The 16,496-nt window shown below is 55.1% G+C and overlaps 1 protein-coding gene across 7 annotated transcripts in view; it reads right to left on the bottom strand.

The window, feature by feature from the left end:
* MAP4 (microtubule associated protein 4) overlaps positions 1 to 16,496 on the bottom strand; it is a 187,063-nt gene that overhangs the window by 5,155 nt on the left and 165,412 nt on the right. For 5 of the 7 annotated variants that reach the window (XM_075419993.1, XM_075419996.1, XM_075419994.1 and 2 more), the window contains 5 exons: positions 16,077 to 16,396; positions 13,613 to 13,741; positions 11,534 to 11,626; positions 5,439 to 5,520; positions 2,828 to 2,940 (listed from right to left, as the gene is read on the bottom strand). In XM_075419993.1, coding sequence (XP_075276108.1) covers positions 2,828 to 2,940; positions 5,439 to 5,520; positions 11,534 to 11,626; positions 13,613 to 13,741; positions 16,077 to 16,396 — 737 coding nt within the window. The remainder of the gene's footprint in view (positions 1 to 2,827; positions 2,941 to 5,438; positions 5,521 to 11,533; positions 11,627 to 13,612; positions 13,742 to 16,076; positions 16,397 to 16,496) is intronic. The other 2 variants (XM_075419995.1, XM_075419998.1) reach the window with 2 other exon arrangements.

Below are 16,496 nucleotides of genomic sequence, written 5' to 3' on the forward strand. Positions count from 1 at the left end.
ACCAACCTTGGAGAACAGCTAAGCCCTGCTGCTGTTGGAGGAGAGACTCAGCGCTGGTGGGAGCCAGCCAAGAGCAATGCAGAGATGCTCAGAAAGACGTTCAGCCACCACCACCACCACCACCACCGTGGGCACGACATGCAGAGAAGAGGCCACGTTGGACCGGCCTGGTCTGCTCTACCACAGCTGGTCATCCAACCCGGGGTCACCAACCTTGGAGAACAGCTAAGCCCTGCTGCTGTTGGAGGAGACTCATCACTGGTGGGAGCTGGCCAAGAGCAATGCAGAGGTGCTCAGAAAGACATTCAGCCACCACCACCACCACCGCGGGGCACGGCACGCAGAGAAAAGGCCACGTCGGATCGGCCTGGTCTGTTCTACCACAGCTGGTCATCCAACCTGGGGTCACCAACCTCAGAGAACCGCTAAGCCCTGCTGCTGCTGGAGAGACTCAGTGCTGGTGGGAGCTGGCCAAGAGCAACGCAGAGATGCTCAGAAAGATGTTCAGCGACCACCACCACCGCAGGGTATGGCACGCAGAGAAGAGGCCATGTTGGACCGGCCTGGTCTGTTCTACCACAGCTGGTCATCCCACCCGGGGTCACCAAGCCCTGCTGATGTTGCAGAAGAGACTCATTGCTGGTGGGAGCCGGCCAAGAGCAACGCAGAGGTGCTTGGAAAGATGTTCAGCCACCACCACCACCGCGGGGCACGGCACGCAGAGAAGAGGCCATGTTGGACCGGCCTAGTCTGTTCTACCACAGCTGGTCTGAGGGTGACGGAGCACTGGAACAGGCTGCCCAGGGAGGTTGTGGAGTCTCCTTCTCTGGAGATATTCCAGCCCCGCCTGGACAAGGTCCTGTGCAGCTTGCTGTAGGTGACCCTGCTTCAGCAGGAGGGTTGGACTAGATGACCCACAGAGGTCCTTCCAACACCTACTATTCTGTGATTCTGTGATTCTGTGGTCATCCCACCCGGGGTCACCAAGCCCTGCTGATGTTGGAGAAGAGACTCATTGCTGGTGGGAGCCGGCCGAGAGCAACGCAGAGGTGCTCGGAAAGACGTTCAGCCACCACCACCACCACCACCATGGGGCATGGCACGCAGAGAAGAGGCCACGTTACCAGCGAACGGCACCGGTATCTGGACTGGGCGCTCCAGCAAACTGGGACAGGCACCGCGACAGAACGTTTCCCATCCCCACCAACACGCCAGCAGCTTCTCGTGCTCCCTTCAGCTTCCCACCGAGCCCCAACTCGGGGTCTACACGAAGGACTGGAGATGGCAGAGCCCTGCGGCGTCCCCTCTCGCCTCGTTTGACGGCGATGATGAAGCGCAGCCGTGAATTCCGCTGCGTGACCCGCCCTCGAGGACGGGGATTGTTCCTTCCACGTTCACACGGCGTCTGACACAATAGCTCGACCCCGGTGAACTCGAAACCCTTCCACAACACAAAAGAGCTCCAACAAAACGACTCCGGGACAACCGAGGGAACGCGGGGGTTTGAAGGGCTCCTCTCCTCCCCCGTCCGCCCGTCCCGCTGGGGGCAAACACGAAGGCATCTTTTAACAGTCCTGACGCCCGAGCACAGGGCTGTTTTCTCCACTGCCTCACACAAAGGGCCTTGGGCTGGGCTGCAGGACAGGTTATGGGTTGAAAAAAGGCTCCTGAGACAGGGGACAGGCTGGAGAGTTGGGCAGAGAGGAACCTGATGGAGCTCAACAAGGGCAAGGGCAGGGTCCTGCGCCTGGGGAGGAACAACCCCAGGCACCAGTCCAGGCTGGGGCTGAGCTGCTGGAGAGCAGCTCTGCGGAGAGGGACTGGGAGTGCTGGGGGACGACAGGGTGACCATGAGCCAGCAGCGTGCCCTGGCTGCCCAGAAGGCCAATGGTCTCCTGGGGTGCATTCAGAGGAGTGTGGGCAGCAGGGCGAGGGAGGGTCTCCTCCCCCTCTGCTCTGCCCCACTGAGGCCCCATCTGCAGTGCTGTGTCCAGTGCTGGGCTCCCCACTTCAAGAAAGATGAGGAGCTACTGGAGAGAGCCCAGTGCAGGGCTCCGAGGATGAGGAGGGGACTGGAGCATCTCTCCTAGGAGGAGAGGCTGAGGGAGCTGGGCTTGTTCAGCCTGGAGAAGAGAAGGCTGAGAGGGGACCTTAGAAATGCTGATAAATATCTGCAGGGTGGGGGTCAGGAGGACGGGGCCAGACTCTTTCCAGTGGTGCCCAGCGACAGGACAAGGGGCAATGGGCACAAACTGAAGCCGAGGAAGCTCCAGCTGAAGATGAGGAAGAACTTCTTCCCTCTGAGGGTGACGGAGCCCTGGCCCAGGCTGCCCAGAGGGGCTGGGGAGTCTCCTTCTCTGGAGATATTCAAGCCCCCCCTGGCCGCGGTGCTGTGCAGCCTGCTGTGGGTGACCCTGCTTCGGCAGGGGTTGGGGTGGGTGACCTCCAGAGGTCCCCTCCAGCCCCCAACATTCTGTGATCTCCAGCACAGGGCACCTTGATCTCACCAGCTTTAGCAGGGGTAAAATAAAAGGGAGGGGGAAGGGCCAGAAGGCAGCTGCTGCGATGGTCTCATAGCTTACAGATTGATCTGCTCTCGGCTTCTCAGAGGAGGGATAGCAGCAGGGAGCCCATTCAGGCAGGCCACCGAGGTCGCTCATAGCTCTCTCCTTTTCAACTCGTCCCCCCGCGGTTCAGGACAGAGGCCACATTAATGAGCAGATGGCTGTAAAAGGCTGGAGGTGGAAAAGCTGCACTACACCAGCAGGACAAGGAGAACCACCAAATCTGAACCCTACCCCGGTGTGCCAGAGCTTGCCGCACCCACCTTCACGGTTCCTCCTGCTGGCAAGTGTCCCACGTTGTCCAGCGAACCCACTTTGGCTTGGGCCTTCTCCTTGAAGTTCAGCTTCTGGTTCTCAATTTTGACATCTCCTCCCCCTAGAACAAGATTGTGCAGAAGTGAGTTTCTAAATGCCTCCGGAATGGCCCCACCAGAGTTCTGTCCCCACCCCACCCCACCGAGGAACCATCCAGGACCCAGTGTACTTCCGAGGAGGGACAGGACCAAGGATTAAATTTAGTGTCTCCGTCTCTCTTTGGTTAAGGTTCAGCTTAAAGACCGGCAAGACGCAAGCTGGTGATCTGCACCCTGCTCAAACAGGGCTGGAGGGCAAAGCCCCGGAGGTGCCCTCAGGCAAGGAACTCCTCGGGCTGGACAGACAGGCTGGAAGATACCCTCACGCCCACTGCCCCACCAGATCTGCTCGTGGATCTCGTGGATGGAGTCCCCGTCCCTGGAGGGGTTCAAACACCATCTGGACGTGGCACTTGGGGACATGGTTTAGCAGCCATGGGGGTGTTGGGGTGTTTCGGAGCCCTGGCCCAGGCTGCCCAGGGAGGTGGTGGAGTCTCCTTCTCTGGAGATATTCAAGACCCGCCTGGATAAGGTCCTCTGCAGCCTGCTGTGGGTGACCCTGCTTTGGTAGGAGGTTTGGACTGGGTGACCCACAGAGGTCCCTTCCAGCCCCCAACATTCTGTGATTCTGTGGGGTGATGGTTGGGCTTGGTGACCTCAGAGGCCTTTTCCAACCTTCATGATTCTACGATTCTCTACACTAGACCATACTTGCAGTCCATATCCCAGCAGGTTTCTCAAAAAACCTATTCAAGTGCTGCTAAGCACAACCACGCTTCCCAGTGACCCCATTAAACACCCAGTCCTCAGCACTTCAGAAGCTCCGCACGGCCCACGATGGAAGCCAACTGCTTGGGTCTCACAAAATCAGTTAAAACCTCTGACAACGGCTAATTCTGCTCCCCGGAGCAAAGACAAGCTTGTCGTATCTGTCTTCAGCTTTGGTCGGTGGACTTTGTCCCCCGTGCATGGACGTTTGATTGCCAGGAGTCCTCCTGTGCAGAGAACTGTCCTCAGATACAGACAAACCAGCAGAAGTCACCGAGCTGCCCGTACTTTGGGATGCTACGAAGGCACAGCTCAAAGAATCCACCTGCAGCCAGGGTACCTCGAGCTGGGACAGCTGAGCGGTGGGCTGGTCGCCGCTCACCTAGGAACCCCGAGATTCGCAGGAATTCACAGAGTAATCGCTGCTCTCACAGCGGGGAGCAAACAATTCCTGCACGCTCATCCCATAATACGTCGCTGAAGAGCCCAAAGCGTTTCACGTCGGGCAGGAGCTGCTACCGAGCTGAAGGCTGGAAGAACCTCGCGTCTGCTCTGCAGAGCTGGAGGGAAGTCATCCCATCCTTCGCAGAATCACAGAACCACAGAATGTTTGGGGTTGGAAGGGCCCTCTGTGGGTCACCCAGCCCAACCTCCTGCCGAAGCAGGGTCACCCACAGCAGGCTGCACAGGACCTTGTCCAGGCAGGGCTTGAATATCTCCAGAGAAGGAGACTCCACAACCTCCCTGGGCAGCCTGCGCCAGGGCTCCGTCACCCTCAGAGGGAAGAAGTTCTTCCTCATGTTCAGACGGAACTTCCTGTGCCTCAGTTTGTGCCCATTGCCCCTTGTCCTGTCACTGGGCACCACTGAAAAGAGCTTGGCCCCATCCTCCTGACACCCACCCTGCAGATATTTGTAGGCATTTATAAGGTCCCCTCACAGCCTTCTCTTCTTCAAGCTGAACAAGCCCAGTTCCCTCAACCTCTCCTCGTAGGGGAGATGTTCCAGTCCCCTCACCATCCTCGTAGCCCTCCGCTGGACTCTCTCCAGTAGCTCCTCATCTTTCTTGAACTGGGGAGCCCAGAACTGGACACAGTACTCCAGATGAGGCCTCACCAGGGCAGTGTAGAGGGGAAGGAGAACCTTCCTCGCCCTGCTGGCCACACTCTTCTTGATGCACCCCAGGATCCCATTGGCTTTCTTGGCAGCCAGGGCACACTGCTGGCTCATGGTTAACCTGTCGTCCACCAGGACACCCAGGTCCCTCTCCACAGAGCTGCTCTCCAGCAGGTCCGTCCCAAGCCTGTACTGGTGCATGAGGTTGTTCCTCCCCAGGTGCAGGTCCCTGCATTTGCTTTTGTTGAACCTCATCAGGTTCCTCTCTGCCCAGCTTTCCAGCCTATCCAGGTCACGCTTCCACACGACACATGCTCAGGGAGCCCCCCAGCCCTCCGTAAGCACGGATGAAGCTTCCAGGCTCCCGGAACGGTCATGGTCAGTGTCCACTTTTTTTTCAAATAGGGAGAACTGAGTCAAAGCGGTAGATTCTCTTCGCAGGGAAGATGAAATCCATCCCCTAATGGCCTTCTCTGCTGATGAAACCGTCAGGAATCGCTGAGAACCTAGACAGCACTTCCAGAAACACTCCCTGAAGGCAACAAACCCCTTCAAGCATTCCGGTCGCGATCCAGGACCGCGTTTAAACAACTTGCAACATCTGCAGACAAACCACGAGGAAGTGGTGACATTCCTACCTGGTTTATGCTTGATGTTTGCTTTAGAGCCACACTTCGAGGACACCTTGGAAAGGTCAACCTTCTTGTTCTGGATCTGCACCTGAAGAGGTAAAAAGAAACAGCTCAACACAGAGGAACATTTCCTACGAATCTGGAGGTCAAGGTGCCATCTCCAACCCCAGGCCACGCTGAATTAACCCGTACCCCTTCTCCACCACATTGTATTTCCACACTGACTGCCCAGCCCCCACGTGCCAAACACCGTCCTTGGTGTTGGCGTTCTTGAAAGGCCAGCACCAGCCAGGAGTGGTTAATGTGAGCAGACAGCAACTGAGACCAGATAAAACCAACAGGTGACGGACAATAAACCAGAAATGGGAGTCTTGAGTTCACGGCACATCTGTGGAACACAAAAGCACTTGGGAGAGGGACCAAAAAACCCCCCCCCAAGAAAGCCAATCCCATTGCCATGTTCCTCAGACTGCTTCTGCCCAGCGCTGGCTCTGCCTCTGAAGACCCGGGCATTGCCCGAGCAGCTCCAGATGGTCACCAGGACAGATGTCATCTCACGGTTCCACCCAGCCACTCTCTCACCACAGGGCTGGAGACACGTCACCAGCTCCAACTTCTCCTCTCTCCCATCTTCCCCGTGCAGGCTGAGCCACGTCTCATGGCCACGCTGTGTTTGTGGCCTCCTCCCTGCTGAGAACAGGACACGGGGAAGGACCATCGTGCCCAGAGGGAACAAAGTGCTGGAAGCAGCTACCCTTCTCAAAGACAAACCACTGGGACTCGGGAAGCTACTTCCTTTCCTGCATCATTTCCTTCATCCTCATTCTATCAGCGACTTGATCCTGACCTACAAAACCTTCAATGAAGAAGACGTTTGGTGCTGCAGTCATGAAACCATGAGATACCCATGACTCGGTAAACGACCTTCTTCCAAGTCAATGAGCCGAATGTTCTAGCTCAGTGCTTGTGGACATCGGTTTGAATCTGGGGAGAAGCGTCTCCTTTGGGGTAGGACACAGGCGGAGTCAAAACATCACGGGTTTTGTGTCTTTTTGCTCAAAAAATATTTCCTCTCCGATGCCTGGACCAAACGCATTGTCCCATTTTTGGCATCTTTAAAATTCCTCCTGCAGCTCCAGGTGGATGAAAAATTCCTCTATTCCAGAACGAGCTTCTTGTCTACCCACTTGGAGAGCTTTCACTTCGTATCAGCATCGGCAGGGGGGTTGGACTAGATGACCCACAGAGGTCCCTTCCAACCCCTACTATTCTGTGATATTCTGTGATAATTTGTACCAGAAAGAACTTCTGGTCGTCTGGTCTAACCCCCTGCTAAGCTGACAACTTTCCATGGGAAAAATCTGGGGGTTTTTTAAGAGGGATCACCTCTCCCGGTCACGTCAGCCACCGCCAGCTGACACCCACGTGTGCAGAAAGTTCTGCTGCGGATCCTCTCGCAGAGGAAATGACAATCCTCCTCTGCGACCGTGACAAGAACTCCTTCACTCACCAGCTGCTCTCAAAGCTGAGGGGGAATTTTCACGGCAATTGGCAACGCGTCGTTCTCGGGAAGCGTGAATCCTCCCAGCGCTTGCCAAGAGGGATGAGTCAAAGCCCTGATGTCTTGTTTGCTCAGAAAGAGCAGAACAGCAGAGTTCAGCCTCCTGCTGAGCTGCTCCACCTTCGCGTACCCTGACTCAGTGCCACCGCACGCTCCGAAAGGGTGAGACCATGGCTACTGGATTGGATTTTCTTAGGGGCTGATAGTAAAGTTACTACAGCTTCTGTAATGAGTATTTATTTGCTTGGAACTGGAATAAAACTGAATTTATTTCACAGAACGCATTTTGAAATCAGCACGTTTGTCATCAGCTCGGGTAGACATGGCCAGTTGTGACTCCTCCTGATTTCACCTGGGGATCTGAACAACTACACCTAAACGGAAGGGTGTTTCTGGTCAGATTTCTAACATCAGTTGTTTTGAGTTTGCGATGGGAGACACGGTTTAAGGCTTGGGCTCGCGTTTATGGAGCCAAATACTCAGACTCTGGTGCCAGAAATAAAGCTTGATACAGAGGTGCAGATGGAAAACGCGATCCTCACCTCGACCCCTTCCCAATCCATCGAAGCAGGTCAAGCCAAAGGGCAGAGAAACATCTCTGTACGCTGCAGAACGCACTGTTCCACCTTCAGCAACGCGTCTGCTGCCTGTGCTTGGCAAAATCCACCTCTTCCCCGTGGCTTTCTTCAGAAAGCATGGGAGAAAAGACTGCAGCACAGCAAATCTTTCACCCAGGAACTCTATGTTTGTGTCTAGGTATTTTTGGGAAATATAACAAGAAAAGGAAGAATCTCTACTGCCTTGGAACAGGTCCTGCTGGGTATCCTGGAGGGGAGGAGTTATCTCCGTGTACAGAAGGCAACACGGGCACCCACACAGAGCGTACCAGCTGGGCACCACCTCACCCAGGTAGGACGTCCGTCGCTTCTACCAGACCAACCCTAAAGCTGAACCATAATTTGCTACCAACCACAGCTCTAGTCCACAGGATTCCTAAAAGCTTTAACTGAAGCCACAGAGCAGAACAACGGACCTTCCGGACATCCCCATCAGCAGCGTGGCTCAGAAGTTCAACACTGGGAAGTCTTCTACCAGAAGGGATCACCGAAGCTATTCGAGCAAGGAAAGATCTGGGCAGAGGACGCCGATATCGCAGTGCCCCAAAGGGAGCGAGCGGATATAAAAGTGAATAAAAGCATCTCTCCTAGGAGAAGAGGCTGAGGGAGATGGGCTTGTTCAGCCTGGAGAAGAGAAGGCTGAGAGGGGACCTTGGAAATGCCTCTAAATATCTGCAGGGTGGGGGTCAGGAGGCCGGGGCCAGACTCTTCCCAGTGGTGCCCAGCGACAGGACAAGGGGCAACGGGCACAAACTGAAGCCAAGGAAGCTCCAGCTGAACCCGAGGAAGAACTTCTTCCCTCTGAGGGTGACGGAGCCCTGGCCCAGGCTGCCCAGAGGGGCTGGGGAGTCTCCTTCTCTGGAGATATTCAAGACCTGCCTGGACAAGGTCCTCTACAGCCTACTGTAGGTGACCCTGCTTGGGCAGGGGGTTGGACTGGGTGACCCACAGAGGTCCCTTCCAACCCCCACCATTCTGTGATTCTGTGAAACGCCGTTCCGGGAAGGCAGACTGGCCGCCGCACCTCGGCTGCTCCCATCGGGACCGGCAGCGCTGGCTTTGGGGGCGTTGGGTGGCTGGGAACGACTGCCTGGAACTGGTTTGGGTTTCGGAACCTGGAAATAACGGGCATTTTATCCTCTGTTCTCAAAGGAAAGAGCTTAAGTAGTTGAACACGGAGGAAAAGCACAGCGGTAAAAGGAGAGTGTGGCAGAAGAGCAAAAGAAAGCAAGCACGCGCTTGTCCCGTAGAGTTGGGACCATCCCCAGGACAGGACAGTAAGGAGGAAAGGACAGGTCTGGTGATTTGTTAGAAGAAAGAGCAGTTCACTAATGTAGTTAATCAAGCCAGAAAATTACCCCTCACATTTAAAGCACCTTTCTGTTGGCTTCAAAATAGCAAGAGCAGGTGTGAGACTCGTCGTCCACCAAAAGGCTACGCAAGGTAAGCACAGCAAAATTAAAGGACCCTCATCAAGTTTGCTGGATGGAGTGGTGGACACACCAGCAGGCTGTGCTGCCATCCAGCGAGACCTGGACAGGCTGGAGAGTTGGGCAGAGAGGAACCTGATGGAGCTCAACAAGGGCAAGGGCAGGGTCCTGCGCCTGGGGAGGAACAACCCCAGGCACCAGTACAGGCTGGGGCTGAGCTGCTGGAGAGAAGCTCATCTCTATGGGAAGCTCCACACACACGTACGAGCTCCTGCATGCATCGGGTTAAATCACAGGAGTATGAAGTCACAACAGCAAATCCCACCGCTGGTGAGGATCCGCGCGCCGGGAGGGAAGAAGGGGACGCATGCCCAGCCGCTCTCAACGGGGAGCCACGCAGCGTCCGTCTCTTACCCTCCTGGCAACCAACCTGGAGAGAAGGAGTTGCAGAAGCCAGGTTTGGTTGCCTCTTGCAAAGATTTCAGGGGGAACTGGTCGTGCAAAGGCTCAGCCGGCTGGAGAGATGCACGAGTACTTCCCAGGAAAAGTGGCCACGGCAGTTTGTACCACAGCCGGGTCCTACGGAGCATCTTCATCTGCTCAACCAGCCACCAAACTGGATTAGATATGAGGAAGAACTTCTTCCCCAGGAGGGTGGTGAGGCCCTGGCCCAGGATGCCCAGAGAAGCTGTGGCTGCCCCCTCCCTGGCAGGGCTCAAGGCCAGGTTGGATGGAGCTCTGAGCACCCTGGGCTGGGGGAAGGGGTCCCTGCTCCTGGCAGGGGGGTTGGAACCAGATGGTCTTGAAGGTCCCTCCCAACCCAAACCATTCTTCCGTCTGAACATGAGGAAGAACTTCTTCCCTCTGAGGGTGACGGAGCCCTGGAACAGGCTGCCCAGGGAGGTTGTGGAGTCTCCTTCTCTGGAGATATTCAAGACCCGCCTGGACAAGGTCCTGTGCAGCCTGCTGTGGGTGACCCTGCTTCGGCAGGAGGGTTGGACTAGATGACCCACAGAGGTCCCTTCCAACCCCTACTATTCTGTGATTCTGTGATTCTATGATTCTATTAGCAGGACCCACTGCCTGCGCAGCAAGAGTAAGTCTGGTCCCAGAAATGGAGTGTTTGCACCTCGAACACTGCCCAAAGCAAGGACGCAGGGAGTTTCACGGATGCCAGGCACAGAGAAAGCTCCACCAGATGTGGTAGCTGGACACTGCTGCTCAGCAACCCGGCCTATTGAAACACCTGTTGACAAACCCCCTTGAGCTTCAGGACTTCAGCGTCTTTTTGAAACCATCCTGTCTTTGTCGTTCTGCAAACTACTCCTTGGGTTTGTTCAGCCTGGAGAAGAGAAGGCTGCGAGGGGACCTTGGAAATGCCTCTAAATATCTGCAGGGTGGGGGTCAGGAGGCCGGGGCCAGACTCTTCCCAGTGGTGCCCAGCGACAGGACAAGGGGCAACGGGCACAAACTGAAGCAGAGGAAGCTCCAGCTGAACCCCAGGAAGAACTTCTTCCCTCTGAGGGTGACGGAGCCCTGGCCCAGGCTGCCCAGGGAGGTTGTGGAGTCTCCTTCTCTGAAGATATTCCAGCCCTGCCTGGACAAGGTCCTCTGCAGCCTGCTGTGGGTGACCCTGCTTCGGCAGGGGGTTGGGCTGGGTGACCCCCAGAGGTCCCTTCCACCCCCAACATTCTGTGCTGCTGTGATCTGTTATGGTAGCACAGATCTGCCCTTAAGGAGAGAAGCCCACCAGACCGCAGCCACGTCTTCCAAAGCTTTAGTATCTAGAGAGTTACCTTGGGGTATTTTACCAGACGCTGCCAGCATACAACACTCCGCAGCGAGCATGCAGACGTTACAAGATCAGCCTTCTAATTTAACAAGCTCAACTCTGCTGCCAGAGACACCAGCAGCCTTTAAATTTGGAAATTAATCACCGCTCAAAGAGTCTTTTTGTCCTCCTTTCTCACAGCCTCCCTTCTCGTGAAAGAAGAAGTGAAATGAATGTGACTCGGGCTTGCTCTGTGAACCAGTGAAGAGCAACAGATGCTTCCAGGCCACAATTTGTTCTGTCTAACCAAACAAAAAAGACAATTCGACATCTGAAACAGGCCCGAGGCCTGTTGAGGGGCCTCCACCGACTACAGAGGGAACCCATGTTGAGCTAACTCCTAGGGTCGACCTCCACCGACTGCAGAGGGAACCCACGGCGAGCCAACTCCTGGGGTCGACGACGTGCACATCCCACGTTCGGTGGCGAAAACCACGCGAACCACGCGAGAAACAGGGCAGGAGTATTTGTAGTGCTACTAAAACACATCCCACGGGGGAGGAAGAAACAAAATCTTCTCTAGCCTGTATTATTTCCAGAAGCCCTGAAATTCTACCACACCTTCCTGCCCGAAACACGGCACCCGTAAGGCTGATGGATAAAAACACAGCACGAGAGAAGGAGTTAGTAGAAAAGACAGCTGGCCCAGAGCCCATACTTACATTCCCACCTCCAGGGACATGCTTAATATTGTCCTTGGAACCACACTTGGACTGAACATGGCTGTAGTTCGCTTTTTTGGAGACTATCTGGACCTGGAATGTTACAGAATGGAAAACAACACAAGGGAGAGGACTGGTTAGAGTTGTCATACGGCAGGCTGGAATGGCTGCTCGAACACGGCGGACAAACAAGGAGTTGTGTTAAACCCAATCCGACTTTAGCGTTAGGTGTGAAAGCAACTGAGGAGGAGAGTGAGGAAGAAAGTGAACGAAAACAAGAGGCTGCACAGACAGTGTTAGTGCGAGAGCGTGAGCACTACGGGGAGGATCGCTCCTCCGTGTACGCTGCGGGTCGGCATCAGCGGGCGGGCGGCTGCCTGCCCGAGGACCGGGCTCCCCACGGCCCCTTCCTGCCCCAGAGCAGGGAGAACGGGCTCAGCTGCTCCCATCCTCCCCGGATCCCGGCCGTGGGGCCACCAGTCCCAGTCCCACCTCGCTCCGACCTGCCCGGCGCCTGCGCTTTGCTTCCATCTGCCTGGACTGGCTCCAGCCTCGTCTGCCGAAAGCCCGGCCCGAGCAGCGATCCTTCTGACGAAGGACGTCCAACCTCCAGTTAAATTTTATCAGACGAGACTTGCGCTAATTAAATTGTTTCTGCTTTAAACTAAAACGACTCGGACTTTTTCAAAATACAAAAAAGGAGGAGGCTAAGTGAGCTTTTACTCACAGGTAGTAACCGAGTTAGAGCAACAGGCTCGTGTTCACAAAAGGTTAGTTACGGCGTGTTTAGTCTGGGAGTTATTTAACGCAGCACAAAACACGGCAGGAGCTGAATCGAGAGCAATTTCTAGCAAGAGGTGGTGATAATTCACAGCACAAAAGGCAGCACCAGAACATTCTCGCTGCAGCACGTTTCCACAAGCTCCTCTGCCAGTTCAGAAGCCCTGGATTGGGCTCCCCAGTTCAAGAAAGATGAGGAGCTACTGGAGAGAGCCCAGCGCAGGGCTGCGAGGATGAGGAGGGGATTGGAGCATCTCTCCTAGGAGGAGAGGCTGAGGGAGCTGGGCTTGTTCAGCCTGGAGAAGAGAAGGCTGAGAGGGGACCTTGGAAATGCCTCTAAATATCTGCAGGGTGGGGGTCAGGAGGCCGGGGCCAGACTCTTTGCAGTGGTGCCCAGCGACAGGACAAGGGGCAACGGGCACAAACTGAAGCCGAGGAAGCTCCAGCTGAACCCGAGGAAGAACTTCTTCCCTCTGAGGGTGATGGAGCCCTGGCCCAGGCTGCCCAGAGGGGCTGGGGAGTCTCCTTCTCTGGAGATATTCAAGCCCCACCTGGCCGCGGTGCTGTGCAGCCTGCTGTGGGTGACCCTGCTTGGGCAGGGGGTTGGGTGGGGGGTCCCCAGAGGGCCCTTCCAACCCCCAACATTCTGTCATTCTGTGGATTCAGCGCGATGGTGGCTCTCACAACGCACTTGTGCCATGGCGGTTACTGCTGACTTCTCCAGAGGCACAAATCCCACCCGCTCACTGACCGGCTCTGCCTGCCCACATCCGAATTCAAGCGGCACCGCAGGCACCCCCGCCTCGCTCCCCAACACGGCGGCCCGACGGCTGCGGAGCAACCCCACCGCAGGGCGACCGCGCGCGGGGTCGCAGAGCTCCGACACAGCCGGGTCCGGAATCTTGCAGGGAAGGAATTAAATCCTTAATATTCCGCAGTCTTCAACCCAGCAGCGCTGACCTGAAGCTCTCTCTTTTCCTAGCTACGAACTAGCGCCGCGTGCGAAGAACCGGTCCTAAGGGAAACCTCCGACCCGAAGTTCTACCTCGAAGCCAAACTGGAGGACTCCGCTCTGGAAAGGTTCACAGCTACAGCAGGCACGGAAAAAAATATGGCAGCGACCTCTGAACGTGTCTAACGAGACCTTCTCGGGGTTTATAGGAAAGAATTAAAAAGTGTGTGTGCGAGGAACAGTGACACTGACAGGAGAGAGCGGAAGAGTTGAAAAGAAAGGAAAGCGACTCAACATGGAAACGTTTTCCTCCATCTCCCCCAGAGAAAAGTCGGAAATCAACTCACTTTCCCATTGGGCTGTTTTGGGGCACCCTCTTTTGATACGGTTGTTTTAGTAGGAGCCATTTTAGGGACCGCATTGGGTTCAGACTTTTGCGCAGCAGCGGCCGATTCTGGCTTTTTCTCTATTTTCCCCTAGATGGAGACAAATGGATGATTTCAACCAGCAAAAAAGTGCGGGCAGGAGAGCAGGGGAACACAAGATAAACTTCACGGAGCAGACGACCCAGGAGAACTTCCGACACGCCGTAACCCTCGGGCCGAGCCTAACCCCACGCCCAGGAGCAGCAACCGACGGGGGCGGAGGGGAAGCGGCTTCACCCCGACACGGGACGGAACAGGCACCCCGCGGTCAAACCGATAAAGTTCTCCATTTCTCCAGCACCTCGTAGGTGCCCACCATCGGGATCTCACCGCTTCCCCAGCGGCCACGCTGGCAGGTCTCCAAGGACCCCAGGACATCACATTCTGCCCCAAAAACGCAACCCAACCTTTCCGTCACCCAACGGCAGCGCGGGACCTCCTCCCGCATCACGCGGATCTTCGAGGCAAACGCATCCCCTGGCCGATTTTCCTCGCCTCCGAGCTCCGAGGGCTGCGCTGGACACAGACACGCGGTGCTTCCACGGCTGATTTCTCACCCATGCGCTGATTTGACCCAGGCTCTGAGATCAGCAGCTGATTTTTTATTTTTTCCCTCTGATTAATCAAACGCAGGTGGACCTAGCTAATCCCACTAAGCAGAAAACTGAATGAAAGTATACAGGTTTTTAGAAAAAAAAAACCACAATAAAAAAAACCAAACAACCCAGAATAAAAAACAAAACAAAACAAAAAAAACCCCTGAGAATGAAAAATAAAAAACCTGAGAATATCCATTCTTCTGCTCATCTAGATCGAGGTAAGTGCAGCAGAACTTGCATTTTTTGGGGGGAGTTCGCATAAATCCTGTATTTTGCTAACCTACCAGCAACAGAATGGTAAGCAAAAAAAAAACCCCAGCTCTCCTAAGGCAGTCTCATACTCTAAAAAAGCCCCAGCGTAAATAAGACTACGACAATTTTCTTCAAAAATACAACTGTTAGGATTTAACACTTCTCTGAAAAGGTCTAGAAAATGAAGGACAGTCCAATCAAGCACCAAATAAATCCCCTGAAGCCAACACCACCGCCCTGTCCATCCTTTGCCTGGCCGCGGTGCTGTGCAGCCTGCTGTGGGTGACCCTGCTTGGGCAGGGGGTTGGGCTGGGGGACCCCCAGAGGTCCCCTCCAACCCCCGACGTTCTGGGATTCTGGGATTCTGTCAGCTAAAAAGCTCCGCGACGCTCAGGAGGGTTGGACTAGATGACCCACAGAGGTCCCTTCCAACCCCTACTATTCTGTGATTCTGTGAGCGGAAGCTTCCGACCCCTACGCGCTGAGGGCTGCGCTGTGATGTTGTACAACTAAGATACTCATAACTCCGCGGAATAAATCCGCGCTGCTCTCGACGCTGGCCGCGACACGCAACACCCCAGCCCCAGAACGCCCTTGACTTCCACGAGCCGAGGAGATTACGGCTCCCAGCACGAAACGCGCTCTCTTGGCATCGGATTAAAGCTCTACGCCGAGCCGTCCGCCGCTGCAGACCTGCAGCAAAGATAAGGGGGCGAATTTGTTCCGCTCGGTGGAAATTCGAGCCCTCTGACTCCAGGCAAGCTGCTAACACAGCTGCTCAGGCCGAGATGGGTTCTACAATATCCAATAAAGGTTTTATGATTATGCACATCCACAAGATTATTCCAACCCTCAGGAGAGGGCTACAGTCGTATCCCTAAACCGTTCTCATTTCCACGGCAGATATTCACAGTGAAAGTGCAATTTATGACCATGACTGACTGAGAGCCTCAAGCTCTACCTACGTGTACGCTTTTCCCTACGGTTGATTCAACGCGACCCTCTTCTTTTCTTGTGGCCACCACAGATTGTCCAAAGACCAGCCCATGGAGACCCGTTTCGTTTCAGCTTTGGGTCCAACAAGCTGAACCGAGTGCTGGTTCCTAGACCTGGGAAAGGTGCTGCAGAACTTGCTCCTGAATCCGGATCTCCTGCATCGTAGGGCGTTACTCAACCTTCTACCATGCAGCAGAAAATTGCTCTACTCACAGTTTTGGAACATGGCTAAGACTCTGAGCTTTCAATCTCAACTAGTTCCTACGTCAGGACGTCAGACAAAAATCAGCATCACAGTTTTGAATGCCTGCACAACCACTAAACACCGCGGAGGCTCTTTGGGCGGATTCCTTCTGCGCACCACCACCACCGCCTCGTTAACGCCTCGTGCACAAACCAAGAACCCAAAGAGGAGCTCTGCAGAGCGTAAATGAGAAGAGCAGTGAGGACGCAGCCACCAAAATGAGCAAAGAGCACCCCTAATGCTGAAGAGCTACTGTTCCGAAGCGCATACGGTTCTCAGGTTTGAAGGGACTCACCTTTCCTCCACCCGGCTGGTGTTTAATATTATCTGTTGATCCGATTTTGGAACGTACATTTTTCAGATCCGGAGCAGAAACGCTGCTGGTGGGGCGAGGCGGCTTGGAAACGGCGCTGGGTTTAGCCGGAGCCTTAGCGGTCGGTTTTTTAGCGTCTGCTGTTGCGGTCGAGGTCACGGCGGGTTTGGTGGCAGCAGGCTTGGCTTTGGGGCGACTGGGGGCTGCTCCAGGTAAGGTGGGCGCGCTGGAGGTGGCCGTAGGAGTGGTGGCACTGCTTTTTACTGCGTTTCCAGTAGCACTCTTCGGGCGGCTCAAGTCTGCTACAATTATCACAGCAATAGTTGGAGGGAAGGGGGGAAAAACATGGGTCAGAGGTCATTTATAAACTTCCTCAGAGTCCTAAATACGTACAGTGCCCGC

Source organism: Opisthocomus hoazin, chromosome 4, assembly GCF_030867145.1.
Source record: "Opisthocomus hoazin isolate bOpiHoa1 chromosome 4, bOpiHoa1.hap1, whole genome shotgun sequence".
NCBI classification, from domain to species: domain Eukaryota; kingdom Metazoa; phylum Chordata; class Aves; order Opisthocomiformes; family Opisthocomidae; genus Opisthocomus; species Opisthocomus hoazin.